At 36.4% G+C, this 13,590-nt stretch overlaps 1 protein-coding gene across 1 annotated transcript; it reads right to left on the bottom strand.

Moving 5' to 3' along the window:
- Positions 1–543: 543 nt before the first annotated feature.
- Positions 544–2,432, bottom strand: LOC104601008 (11S globulin seed storage protein Ana o 2.0101-like). Its single transcript, XM_088900501.1, has 4 exons — positions 2,158–2,432; positions 1,791–2,053; positions 1,211–1,663; positions 544–1,112 (listed from the first exon to the last, which is right to left on the bottom strand). Exons 1-4 carry the CDS (start codon positions 2,423–2,425, stop codon positions 717–719), a joined length of 1,380 nt encoding a protein of 459 aa, XP_088756627.1. The 5' UTR covers positions 2,426–2,432; the 3' UTR covers positions 544–716.
- Positions 2,433–13,590: the final 11,158 nt, after the last annotated feature.

Raw genomic sequence — 13,590 nt, 5'->3', positions numbered from 1 at the left:
TGAGTTATTCATCAAGTTTGGACTCTCACACCTTTTGTATGAATCAGTTGGGTAATGTTATATAGAGTTTGAGTATTATTCTTGAAATTTGGACCCATTTTGACCCATCCAACCCACCCGCTTACATTCTTGAAGTGGGTCGAGAGGAGAGTCAAAACAGTCAAATGGAAGTTTCTATCTGTTCTTCCAAAACCAAAGTCGCTCCTATTCCGCCATTGAAACTTCAACACCATTGTTTTTGCCGATGTTGAACACAATCTTGACCACAGAATGGAGATCGCAAAATGAAGTTGAGAAGGAGCTGCAAATCTTCTGTTATCTTGGCTTCGTCTGCCATCGCATTGGGCTTGGATTAAGATTGTATTCTACTTTATGTTCTCTATTTCATTTTTACTTGTGTTCTGCTTTGCTTCATGCCTTGCTTTACATGACCATCAGGATTTGCACATATTCCTGAACCGGTACAAATGAAATTGTACTGCAAACAAACCCGGTAATTAAGTGCCTGGCATGGATTAACACGAATTGGAGAACAAAACAAAATGACATCAATAAAAGGTTGTGTATTTGAGTGTAAAGCATCATCTATGTTCACACAACTCGTACAAGCATTATTGTCAACCTTCCAAGTCTATCAAGAGGTTGTTTATTGATTTCTCACTTTATTTAATTTCTCGACTGAACCGATTCTTTCCTCTAACAAAAAAACAGACAACCTAAGCTGAAGACTCAAGACCCCATGACCGTGACCTTGGACGTAACACCTCCATCTGCTCTTGGTCGTACTTCAAATTTCTTGCTTCTTCTCTTGAGATCTGATATGAGTTCATCAACACCTCCTCTGGCATTGCCCGCATAATCGAGTTCCTTCCAGCAAGCGCACTTCTCCATGCATTGTCACTGGTCTTGAAGGAGATCCACCTGAACTCTTCATTTACAGCTTGTGTCAACACTGCGAAGTTTTGTGGCACTACCAGAAGTTGACCTTCACTTAGTTCGCCATCGAACACCAGGCTACCGTTCTCTCCAACGATTTGAGAACGAGCATTTCCTCTTGTAACATAGACCACAGCGTGTGCATTCAAATTCCAGTGTGGTGTAAGGATAGAATTCTGTCCAGAATCCAATTACATTTCAGGATATTGTAGACAATTCCCTAAGATTTCAAAACAAGTAAGATTAATTAATGCAGATAATGTCTCACTCTTACCTTGTTGAGTACTCCCATCTCAGCACTCAGTTGAAGATGGTGGAGGATGGGGAGATTCTGGCTGTTGAGACTGCTTAGCCGGCCTCCTTTGAACGAGTAAACATCTGCGCGGTAGGGGTCTTCTATGTTTTCCCTAAGCCTCATGTTGCAAAGGGCCTCCTCCAAGCCATTGTCCCTGTCCCTCGATTGTTGTTGTTGTTCTTCTTCTTCTTCCTCTTCTTCCTCCTCTCTCTGCTCTTGTGATCTTGGTGGTCTTATTACTTGAAGTCCATCATTAACTAGCACAATCTCCCCTCTGTCATCGTCATGGCCCTGTAACTTTCTCGCCGTTTTTGTGCTTACACCGAAAGCCTCAGCCAGTGTCTCTGTGTCAAAGCCACTGAAAATGTTTGTTGATTTCTGCTGGCTGGTGTTTTCTTGTTGATTCTCTTGGTTTCCGGCGAGTTGGAATTTCTACAATGTCAAGGACATACAAGAAAGAAGAACAGTAATTGCTCAGTCGTGTTAATGGACATGGAATAGACAACAATCGGTTTGAGTTGAATTCATGTATGTAAGATCTAATTAATTGGTTCCTTACTCTGAGATTCTGATCGAGCTGGTTGGCATTGTTGCTAGTGTCGATGACAGTTACAGCAATGACCGGTGTATCACCATCGTTGTAACACCAATGGGCTACTCCAGCCGGATAGGCTATGACATCACCCTGGTGGAAGTTTCGGATCTTCTGATGAAAATCTTCATACCTCCGACTTTTTCCATTTCCTTCTGATTGTTGGGATTGTTGGAATGATTGGTATGTTTCAGGGCAACCGGGGAAGACAACTCCGGTAAAACCTCTACCTGTAAATGCATCAAAATGAATGAATGATCAATCAAAATGGACTGATGATTAAAGATAGAACTTTTAAATAGTAGAGAGGTAGAAGGTAATTTGAAGGGCGAACCTTGGACGATGTAGGTGAGCTTAGGAGCATTGGTGTAGGAAGGCAAGAGGAGGCCTTTGGGTTCGATGACATGACGAATCACGGCAACGCCAGCGCATTTCAACTGTTGGTTGTTCTCTTCCCAGTACTCGGTAGTCCCGCCTTCCGACTCAATGCGTGTATTGGGTTCGAGAGCCGAGAAGTCCTGAAGTTGACACTCTCTTTGCCCTCGGAACCGGCGTTGCTGTTGATGTTGCTGCCCTTGCCACGATTGCTGCTGATGGTGCATATAGGCTATACAGCCATGACACAAGACAAGAAAGCAGAGGGAGAGGGAAAGCAAAGCAGACTTGATCATGGTGAAGAGACCTAGCTACTACTACTTTCTAGTTTGGTGTATGCAGCGACTTAGATAGTTTGTATTTATAAGAGAGATGAACGAATAAGTGTTTGACACATCTTTGATTAATTGATGGTGAGAGATGAGATAGCCTGTAGACATTCTTCATGGTGCATGGCTGCCAGCCCCTAGTGCTTGCCGCGTAACTATTTTAGCAAGGGCGGGTGGCTGGCCACAAATTAACTTGACTGGTCTTGACTCTTGACAGAAGAGGACAAGCTCATACTATCACTGTGCAATGAGCGAAAGACAGTTTGCCGGTGGAAAACAATACTATTACAGCATTCCATTTGGTCATATGATTTAGCAGAGGAGCGGTTGGAATGGATTTGTTATATTAAAACAGACAATGGTTTTTTAATAAGAAATTTGAAATTAATTATAAATAATCAAAGTCTTGAAAGACTTAAAAGAGATTATTATGTATTCGTTTTTTAAATATTGTTTTAGCAAAGTATCTTATAGAAAAGAATATGATCACACAATGATAGTTTTGAGTTTTACTTCATAGTTGTCTTTTGTTTCACATTGAGAATTCTCAGTTGACTCTGACGATAGAACTGTTCGGCCCAGGAACCGTCCATGCAACTGGTTCCATTTTATCCCAAAGCCAGTCTCTAGCCAAAAATTGTTGAATCAGTCTATGACCCGTTGACCCAGGAGGCCGAACTATTGATCCATCGACCCGTTCAACAGTTTTTGGCCATTTTTATTTTTACTTTTTTAATTTTTATTTTCATAATGGGTCATCTGTTCGAACTAGACAGTCAAACCCTCAACCTGGAAACTAGTGGCTAGAACGGTCCCTTGCCAAAACCATTGAATTGATTATTGACCCATTGGCCCAAGCATTTGAACTGTCAACCAGTTGACTCATTCAATGGCTTTTGGCCGTTTTTTATTTTTTCTAATTTTTGTTATCATAACGGGCCATCCGTTCGAACCGGATGGTCGAATCGTCAACCCAAAAGCCAGTGGTTGGAATGGTTCCATAATTTTTTGCTTGTAATTTTTGTTGTCTGAATGAACCATTTGGTCAAACCAGATGATTGAACCGTCGACCCATTGAACGGTTCCTTATGTTTGTTTCTTGTGATTTGAGAATTTTCAATGAAGAATCTTATATATATATATATATATTAAAGGGAAATACTGCCATTTGGCTAAAGGGTCGACGTTTTGAGACCACCCCTTTCCCTTTAATATATATTCTAGTGGAGGGGCCCCTATGAAATGGAATTGCAACATTGCTATTTACTACATTAAAAAAGATAATAGTTTTTTAATAAGAAACTTGCAATTATAAGTACTCAAGTCTAGAAACTCATATAAACACTTAAAAGATATCATCATGTGCTTGTTTTTTAAATATTGCTTCAACAAAGCATCTCATATCAAAGAACACAATCATACAATGATAGTTCTGAGTTCTACTTCAGAGTTATCGTTTGTTTCACATCGAGAACTCCCAGTTGACCTGGATAGTAAAACCGTTCGGCTCGGGAACAGTCCATGCAACCAATTCTGTTTTACTCCAAACCCGGCCCCTGACCAAAAATCGTTAAATCAGTCAATGACCCGTTGACCCTGGTGGTCAAACAGTCAACCCGTTCAACGATTTTTGGCCATTTTTAGTTTTTTTTTTCATTTTTGTTGTTAGTACATGCCATCCGTTCAAACCGAATGGTCGAACCGTCAACCTGGAAACTAGTGGCCACAACAATTCCATTTCCAAGTCATTTTTTCTAGATGTCAATAATTAGACGAAATAACTTCATAGTCATAGTCATAGGAAGGGTGGACATTGCAAGGGATTCCAAAACCTTGAAAAATAAATCCAAAGTGACTTTAAATACAAAAAATAAATTGGCGTTAAATCCACCAAACTAGAAAAACCAAGGAAAAAATCAGAAAATTGAGTCCAAAAATCTGCTTTAAGACGGAGCTAAATACACATGCAATCAAAGAAAGAGACGAAAGCATATCATCTTGTAAGAAAAAAAAAAAACATTGCACAAGAAAATCCAAAGAAAACAAAAGGGAAGAAATAAAATGGTGGTAAATCCTAGACCATTTTGGAGAATCTTGAAGAAGAAGACTAAACACAAAAAAAATAAAAGTAGAAAATGAAAAAAAAAGAACATACGGCATAAGCTCAAATAAAGCCCACAGTAGAAGAAACCTTTGAATAGTGAAAATCCAAAAGCATAAAAACCATGGTTTTCGAACTGTCATTGGCCCTAACGGATGGACATTTTGGCTCGAAAACTGTCCAGGCAACCGGTTCCATTTTACCCCAATCCCGGTCCCTGGCCAAAAACCGTTGAATCGGTCAATGACCCATTGACCCGAGTAGTCGAACCGTTGACCCGTTGACTTGTTCAATGGTTTTTAGCCATTGTTTATTTTTTAATTGGGAACTGTCTAGGCAACCGGTTCCATTTTATCCCAATCCTGGTCCCTAGCCAAAAACCGTTGAATCGGTTAACAACCCATTGGCCCTCGAATCGTTGACATGTTGACCCGTTCAATGGTTTTTGGTAATTTTTTTTATTTTTTATAATTTTTGTTGTTAGAACGGGTCATCCATTTGAATCAGACAATCGAATCGTCGACCCAAAAACGAATGGCCATAACGGTTCCATTTTTGTGTCGTATAAGTTACATGCTTGAATGACATAACACGTATGATACTGCTTAATGGACCTCACACACTTAATTTTTTGCCTATAATTTTTGTTGTTATATTAGGTTCGAACCAAACGGTCGAACCGCTACTTTTTATTTTTTTACCCCAACCCCAGTCCCATGCCAAAAACCATTGAATCAGTCAACAACCTATTGACCCGAGCGGTGGAACCGTTAACCCATTCAATTGTTTTTTGTTGTTTTTTATTTTTTTTATTTTTGTAGTCAAAACAGGCCATCCATTCGAACTGGACGATCGAACTATCGACCCAAAAACTGGTGCTAGAACAATTCCATTTTTGGGTCCTTTGAGTCACACGCACGAATGACATAACACGTATGATACTGCTTAGTGGACTTCACACACTCAATTTTTTGCCTATAATTTTTGTTGTCTGAACGGGGGCCATTCATTCAAACTAGACAGTCGAACCATCAACCCAAAAACCAATGGCCTGAATGGTTCTGTTTTTGAGTTGTATGAATCACACGCTCGAGTGACATAACACGTATGATACTGCTTAATGGACCTCATACACTCAATTTTTTGCCTGTAATTTTTGTTGTCATAACAGGTTGTCCATTCGAGTCGGATAGTTGAACCATCGACCCAAAAACCGGTGGCCTGAACAGTTCCGTTTTCGGGTCGTATGAATCATACACTCGAATGACAAAACACGTATGATACTACTTAATTGACCTCACACGCTTAATCTTTTGCCTGTAATTTTTGTTGTTAGAATTCTTGGTCAATATATACTTATGTTTTTATACTTATTATTTGATAGTTTATTGGTCGATTAGTGGAAATTAGTTCTATTATACTAATGTATTATATAATAGAAATTACTAATTTCTATTATATACTAATTTCTTGGTAAATATATACTAATGTATTATATTTATTATATGATAGTTTATTGGTAAATTATAGTAATTTATCGATTTTACAGAATTTAGTGGTTATTTTTGGACATTTTCATTAATTTATGATAATTTTTGGCAAATTATTTTAATGTATTTTGATTATTTGATAATTTCAAGTAATTATCATCCTAAAGTCTACTAATTTGTGATAATTTCTTTTGATTTATTTTTAGTAATTTTTTTATAAATATTGGTATGTCTAATAATGGTAATTTCTTTTAATTTATATTTGATAATTTTTAGAATTATTTGACAATTGTTATTGTTACATTATTTGACAATTTTAGATATAATAGTTGTCAAATTTTCAAAAAAAAATTCAAATAGCAAAATTTTTAACTTACATGTAACAATCTTCACAACACAAAATATATAAATGTAAACCAAAGCAATTCAAGGTTTAAAGTGTCAACACATACTGGCTCATATCGGCCAATACGTATCATATCAATGGCTTCCTAATATGCCCCTATAGGGGTTGTATCGGGTCAGCCACTAGTTTAGAGGGTAGCCAGGCCTTAAACCGGCCCCTCTGAATCGATTTCGAAAAAAATAAGTAAAACATAAAAAAAGCACCAACACAGGGCATATCGGCCCGTGTCAATATTTACAACCTTGAAGCAATTCATTAAGCTAAAAGCAAATAGCATTTTTAAATAACATTACGTAACAATGTTCAAAGCATAAAACCCAAAAATTTAAACCAAACAAATTCAATAAGCAAAAAGACAAACATTATTTTTGCTGATTTTTGTTAAAATTATTTATTAAATATTTAATCATTAACAACATTTATCAATAATAGTAAGTATTTATAATATTTTATTAAATAATCAGTAATGATAGTTTTAATAACATTATTTACTTATTTTTAATATAACATACAGTAATTATTAAATTTATGGATAGGATTTATTAACAATATTCATTAAATTAATAGCATTTATTAGTAGTAGTCAATAATTATAATATTTTATTAAATAATCAATAACAATACTTTTAATAACATTTTTAATTATTTTTAATATAACAATAGTTACTAACTTTTTTAACAGTATTTATTAACAATAGTATTTATAATTTTAATTTAAAGTATAATTAAAGTAAATATCTATTTAATAACAATAATTATTAATTATAATCACTAAATATATATTTATTAAATTACTATAATAATTAGTAATTATTAAAACTAGGTTACTAAATTTATTAACAATATTTATAATTTTAATTTAAAGTAAAATTAAAGTAGATTACTAACAATATTTATAATAATGGTAATTATTAATTATAATCACTAATTATATATTTATTAAATTATTGCAATAATTAGTAATTATTAAAACCGGGTTAAATAAATAGATAACAATATTATAATCGGTAATGGTAGTAATTAAATAGATAAATTACTGCCATTTGGTGAAAGGGGGGAGACCACCCCTTTCGTATTAATATATATAGTAGCGGAGGGGCCCCTGCGAATTGTAAAATTGCTATTTGTTACATTAAAAATGATAATGGTTTCTTAATAAGAAACTTGCAATTATAAGTAATCAAGTTTTGAAATTCATATAAAAACTTAAAAAAGATCATCATGTACTTGTTTTTTAAATATTGCTTCAACAAAGCATCTCATATAAAAGAACACGATGATACAGTGATAGTTTTGAATTCTACTTCATACTTGTCATTTGTTTCACATCAAGAACTCCAAGTTGACCCGGATGGTAGGATCGTTCGGCCCGAGAACCGTCCAGGCAATCGGTTCCATTTTATCCCAAACCCGGTCCCTAGCCAAAAATTGTTGAATCAGTCAACGACCCATTTGACTCGGGCGGTTGAACCGTTGACCCATTCAACGGTTTTGACCATTTTTTTATTTTTAATTTTTTTTGTTGTCAAAATGGACCGTCCGTTCGAATTGGATGGTCGAATCATCAACATAGAAACCGGTGACTAGAACGGTTCCATTTTCGGGTCGTTTTTTCTAGATGTCAATAATTAGACGAAATAACTTTGTAGTCATAGTCATGGGAAGGGTGGACATTGCAAGGGATTCCAAAACCTTGAAAGATAAATCCAAAGTGACCTTAAACACAAAAAAAAAATGGTGGTAAATCCACCAAACTGGAAAAACCAAGGAAAAAAATTAGAAAACCGAGTCCAAAGTTCCACTTTGAGACGGAGCTAAATATACATGCAATCAAAGAAAGAGACAAAAGCATATCGTTTTGTAAGAAAATAAAAAAAAAAAAAAACATTGCACAAGAAAATTCAAAGGAAAAACAAAAAGAAAGAAATAAAATGGTGATAAACCTTAAACCATTTTTGGAAGATCTTGAAGAAGAAGACTAAACACACAAAAAAAAAAAAAAACATAAAATGAAAAAAAGGAACATTCTACACACACTCAAATAAAGTCCATAGTAGAAGAAACCTTTGAATAGTCAAAATCCAAAAGCATAAAAACCATGGTTTTCGAACCGTTGTTGACCCGAACGGACAAACATTTTGGCTCGGGAACCATTTAGGCAACCAGTTCCATTTTACCCTAATCTCGATCCTTGGTCAAAAATTGTTGAATCGATCAACGACCCATTGATCTAAGTAGTCGAACCGTTGACCCATTCAATGGTTTTTGGCCATTTTTTTTAATTGGAAACCATCTAGGAAACCGGTTCCATTTTATCCCAATCGTGGTCCCTGGCGAAAAACTGTTGAATCAGTTAATGATCCATTGACCCGGGTGGTCGAACCGTCGACCCGTTGACCCGTTCAATGGTTTTTTGGTTGTTTTTTTATTTTTTTATTTTTGTTGTCAGAACGGGCTGCCCATTCGAACCAGATGGTCGAACTGTCAACCCAAAAATCAATAACCAAAACGGTTCCATTTTCGGGTTGTATAAGTCACACGCTCGAATGACATATCAAGTATGATATTGCTTGATGGACCTCACACACTCAATTTTTTGCCTCTAATTTTTGTTGTTAGAACGGGTTGTCCATTCGAACCGAATGGTCGAACTACCATTTTTTTTTTAATTGGGAACCGTCCAGGCAACCAGTTCCGTTTTATCTCAATCCTGGTCCCTAGCCAAAAACCGTTGAATCGGTCAATGACCCATTGACCCGAACAATCGAACCATCAACCTATTGACTCGTTCAATGGTTTTTGGCCTTTTTATTTTTTATTTTTTAATTTTTGTAGTCATAATGAGTTGTCCGTTCGAACCGTTGACCCAAAAACTAGTGGCCAGAACGGTTCCGTTTTCGGGTCATATGAGTCACATGCTCAAATGACATAACACATATGTTAATGCTTAATGGACCTCACACACTCAATTTTTTACCTGTAATTTTTGTTGTTAGAATGGGTCGTCCTTTCGAACCGGATGGTCGAACCATCGGCCCAAAAACCGGTTGCCAAAACGGTTCCGTAATTTTTTGCCTATAAGTTTTGTTGTTAGAAAAGACCGTCCATTCGAACCGAACGATTGAACCATTGACTAAAAAATCGGTGGTAGATAAGATATATAAGATTCCTTATGCTTGTTTCTTGTAATTTGAGAATTTTCAATGAAGAATATGTTATTTATATATATATATATATATAAGGAAAAGCTAATGCCATTTGGCGAAAGGGGAGACCACCCCTTTCCCTTATATACATATATAAGATTGGCTTATGTTTTCCTAACCATTTATGATGGACATGTCTATCGTTTCTTTTCATTTTTGAATTTTTTTTAAGGCTTAAATCATATTTCATTCATTCAAGAAATTGATACAAATAATAGCCAACAAGGCGATCCAAAAAAGCAGATACAATTTTTCAATAAAAACAAAATATAGAAATGGATGAAGGAGAACTGAAAGAACTTCTGCAATCAAAATAAAGTGAATTAAAATCACCAATAGAAGTAGATAAGCATATCTCTAATCCACCACAAACAACGAGTGAAACTGATAGGAGAGGTTTCCAAAAGAGATTGTAATTGATAGAGGAGGTTACCAAGCCATAACACCATGAATTGTAACTACCAAGCAATCCAATCCAATCCGCAAAAGACGGCAAGGCCATGAACTGCAATTGCCATCCATAACACTAAAGAATTGTGAACTGCGAACTGCCATCTAGAACGTCGAAAAACTATAACTGCCAGCCAGAATGTCGGAGACGGCAATACGTGAAGCAACCTCCACTGATGGTGATCACAGAAAGGATCAAAGAGAAATAACCCCATGTCAAAATGACCACAGAAAAGAAAATAAAGCATAAAAACTCTAAAAAAGAAATGAAATCAAGGAGGAGGGGAGAAATGGAGAATAGAGATAACAAAAGGAGGATAAAGAGAATAGATGGGAGAAAGAATGAAAAATGAAATCATGGAAGAGGGGAGAAATGGAGAACAGAAAAATAAAAGAACAGAGAGAAAGGGGGGACTCTCCGAAGGGAGTCACCCCTAACAAACAAAGAGGAAGCCTAAGAACCAAAAGCCTCGAAAACCTTCGAGAGGAAGCCTCTCTTGAAATAGAGAGAGTTATTGACTGACTGATGAAGCCTGACTAACTAACTGATTGATGAGTTACTTGGCGGAGACTATTGCCTGCTGCCTACTGCCTATCGCCTGCTTTTTTTTTTTGAAATTTCAAAGGTGGAAAACATTGATGAAATTATGATTCAACGTTCTTAATTGCTTCATAATTAACCAGAACCGAGTTTTTTTTTTTTTTGTTCATATAATATAGATAGTTAATACTAATGGGTAACAACAAAAAAGAAGAGAAAAACACACAGCTTGCGTTGGGACAAACATAATATTTTGGGGTAACAAATATATCACAATAATAGGGCTAACGTTATAAATAGGGTCGGGCTACCCCTGGCCTGAGTCGGATTGGATCAAATATGAAGATCTAATTTATCGGATTCGAATCCTACCAATCTTTGTATCGGATCAGATTTGACATACAAAGTGTTGGATCGAATTCGAATATAACCCTGATTCAAATCCAATTACAAACACCACTTGATGATGTTCCAGGTTTTCATCTCATATGTCAGAAGCCATTAATACACGGCTGCAAATACCGCGAACACGGCTTCTGCATGAACACTCCCAAACGGACATTGACATTGGGCTGGATCTGGACTTTTCGGATCAAAACATTGGGTTATTTTTCATAAGCTGTGTTTGTTTTTTTTTTGTTTTGATGGAAGAAAAGGCTGAGCTACACAAGACGGGGGTAGCTCTTCCCCTAAAATCAGCATCACAAATGAAACTAAATCACAAAACCTAAAATCTCTATTACTAACTTGACACCTTAGAGCCCTTCGGCTAGCCAATCAGCCACTTGATTTGTGTCCCGGTACGTATGCTTGAAGCTGATGTCCAAGTTGAAGAAATCAATAAGCTTGAGACACTCCTTGATAATGCATTCCAATCTCTAGGGAAGAACTATTCTACCATTGAGACAGTCATTGACAATCTTAGAATCTCCTTCGATGGTGATCCGTTGGTTTTCGTAGTTGATCACTACGTTTATAGCTTCCCAATCCGCCCACCCTTCAGCAAGGTTAATCGTTGTTGATCCAATCCTAAGGGCCTTGGTTTCAAGAAGTTTGCCCTGATGATTCCTAGCAATGCATCCAATGGCACAACCTCTAGTATTAGAACATGTAGCATCAAAGTTTATTTTGATGCAGTCGGGTTTAGGTTTGAGCCACTCAACTTGCTTCCAAGACTGGCTCAAAACTCGAAATGGTTTCTTTAATTTCATTCCGGTAACTTGATGCTCTGTTAATGATTATTAGGGAATTATTGGACTTACCACCAAAACATTTTTCATTTCTGTTCTTCCATAGGATCTCGGCACTGGTAACACTTCAACCAACCTATTCCAAATTTATTTCGCTGATTCACACTTAACAAATAGTGATCAATATTCTCCTCTTCCCCACAATGAACACATGCTGGGTCAATTCTACAACCCCTCACAATAAAATTATTTTTAGTGGAAAGTTTGTCATTTAAGAGAAGGAAAAGGAAAGCTTTAATTTTCGGAGGAACCAAGAGACTCCAAAAATTATTTATATAATTATTTGACAAACAGGCTCTCCTATTAAAATGACATTCTTCTAAATAAGCCGATTTAACCGAAAAATCTCCTTCTGAAGTTAATTTCCACACTCTCTTATCCTCCATATCATCCTAGGGAAGAAAAATCGATTTAATGTATTGCCAAATCCAAGGGGAGGCAATCATTTTAATTACATCCTCCTTCCAAACCCTATTTTCATGGTCAATCACCCTACTAACTGGGAAATCCATGTTGTTCACATCAATCTGGTCAATGAGCTCCATATATAAGAGGACCATTTCTAGCCCAAGTATCCTTCTAGAAAGAAACATTATTACCATTTCCTATTCTCCAAGTGGATCCCTTTTTAATCAAATCTCTAGAGCCTATAATCCCCCTCCAGGCCCAAGAAACACCTTTTTTTTTGGGTTGACCTCCCAAAAGTTATTTTTCTTGAGATATTTACTTGAACCCACTCTAACCCAAAGATTATCTTGACAATTAATAACATTCCAAGCCAAAAAAAGATTATCTTGACAATTTTTTTTCCACCCAACCAATTTATTGGCCATTTTTTCTTTAATATATTTAAAGGTTTCCTTTGTAACTCTACCGTCAATGATTGGAGCTCCAAGATAAGTTTTATTCTTCAATGAGAATCTTAAGGATTTTGGCCATGATTTTTTTTAAAGCGATTGGGAATGTTTTTAGAAAAAAGATATGGCCGACTTAAGGTAATTAGGGAGTTGACCAAAAGTTTTAGCAAAGTTGTCCAAAATCTCCCTAATTTTCAAACAAGCATTGATTGACACCTTAATAAAGATAATACAATCATCCGTAAATTGCAGGATGGGAATGGATGGACCCCCCTAGAAGCTCTACACCCTATAGACTTTTCACCACACTGAACCTCCATTTTAAGTTTGCTAGTTAAGGCTTCAGCACATAGCACAAATATGTACAGAGAAAGGGGATCCCCCTGTCTAATGCCCCTACTAGCACTAAATGATGTAAAGGGAGAACCATTTATAAGGATTTGGAATGAAACCGATACATTCCATCACCCATCACCCAATAATTTATCCACTTAGTATGGAACCCATATTTCTCAAGAACCTTTCTAATAAATCCCCATTCCAACGTGTGTTTGGTTTAAAGGTAGGGAAATCCCAACCTTTCCCTTGCTTTCCCTCTCTTTTCCTTCAAACCAAACATAACCAATTAGCTAGGGAATTACGCGGGATTCGATCGCAAGTCTCCGCTACAACCAGCGACCTTACCAACTGAGCCGAGCCGACTTGGGGTTTGGGGGAATTGGAAGCTTGTAACCCTAACACATCTCTTTCTTTCCAGAAACT

This window comes from Nelumbo nucifera, chromosome 3, assembly GCF_055504915.1.
Source record: "Nelumbo nucifera cultivar China Antique chromosome 3, China Antique-T2T, whole genome shotgun sequence".
Lineage (NCBI taxonomy): Eukaryota > Viridiplantae > Streptophyta > Magnoliopsida > Proteales > Nelumbonaceae > Nelumbo > Nelumbo nucifera.
Note: the sequence above shows the minus strand (reverse complement) of the source record. Positions and strands in the feature narration are given on the sequence as shown.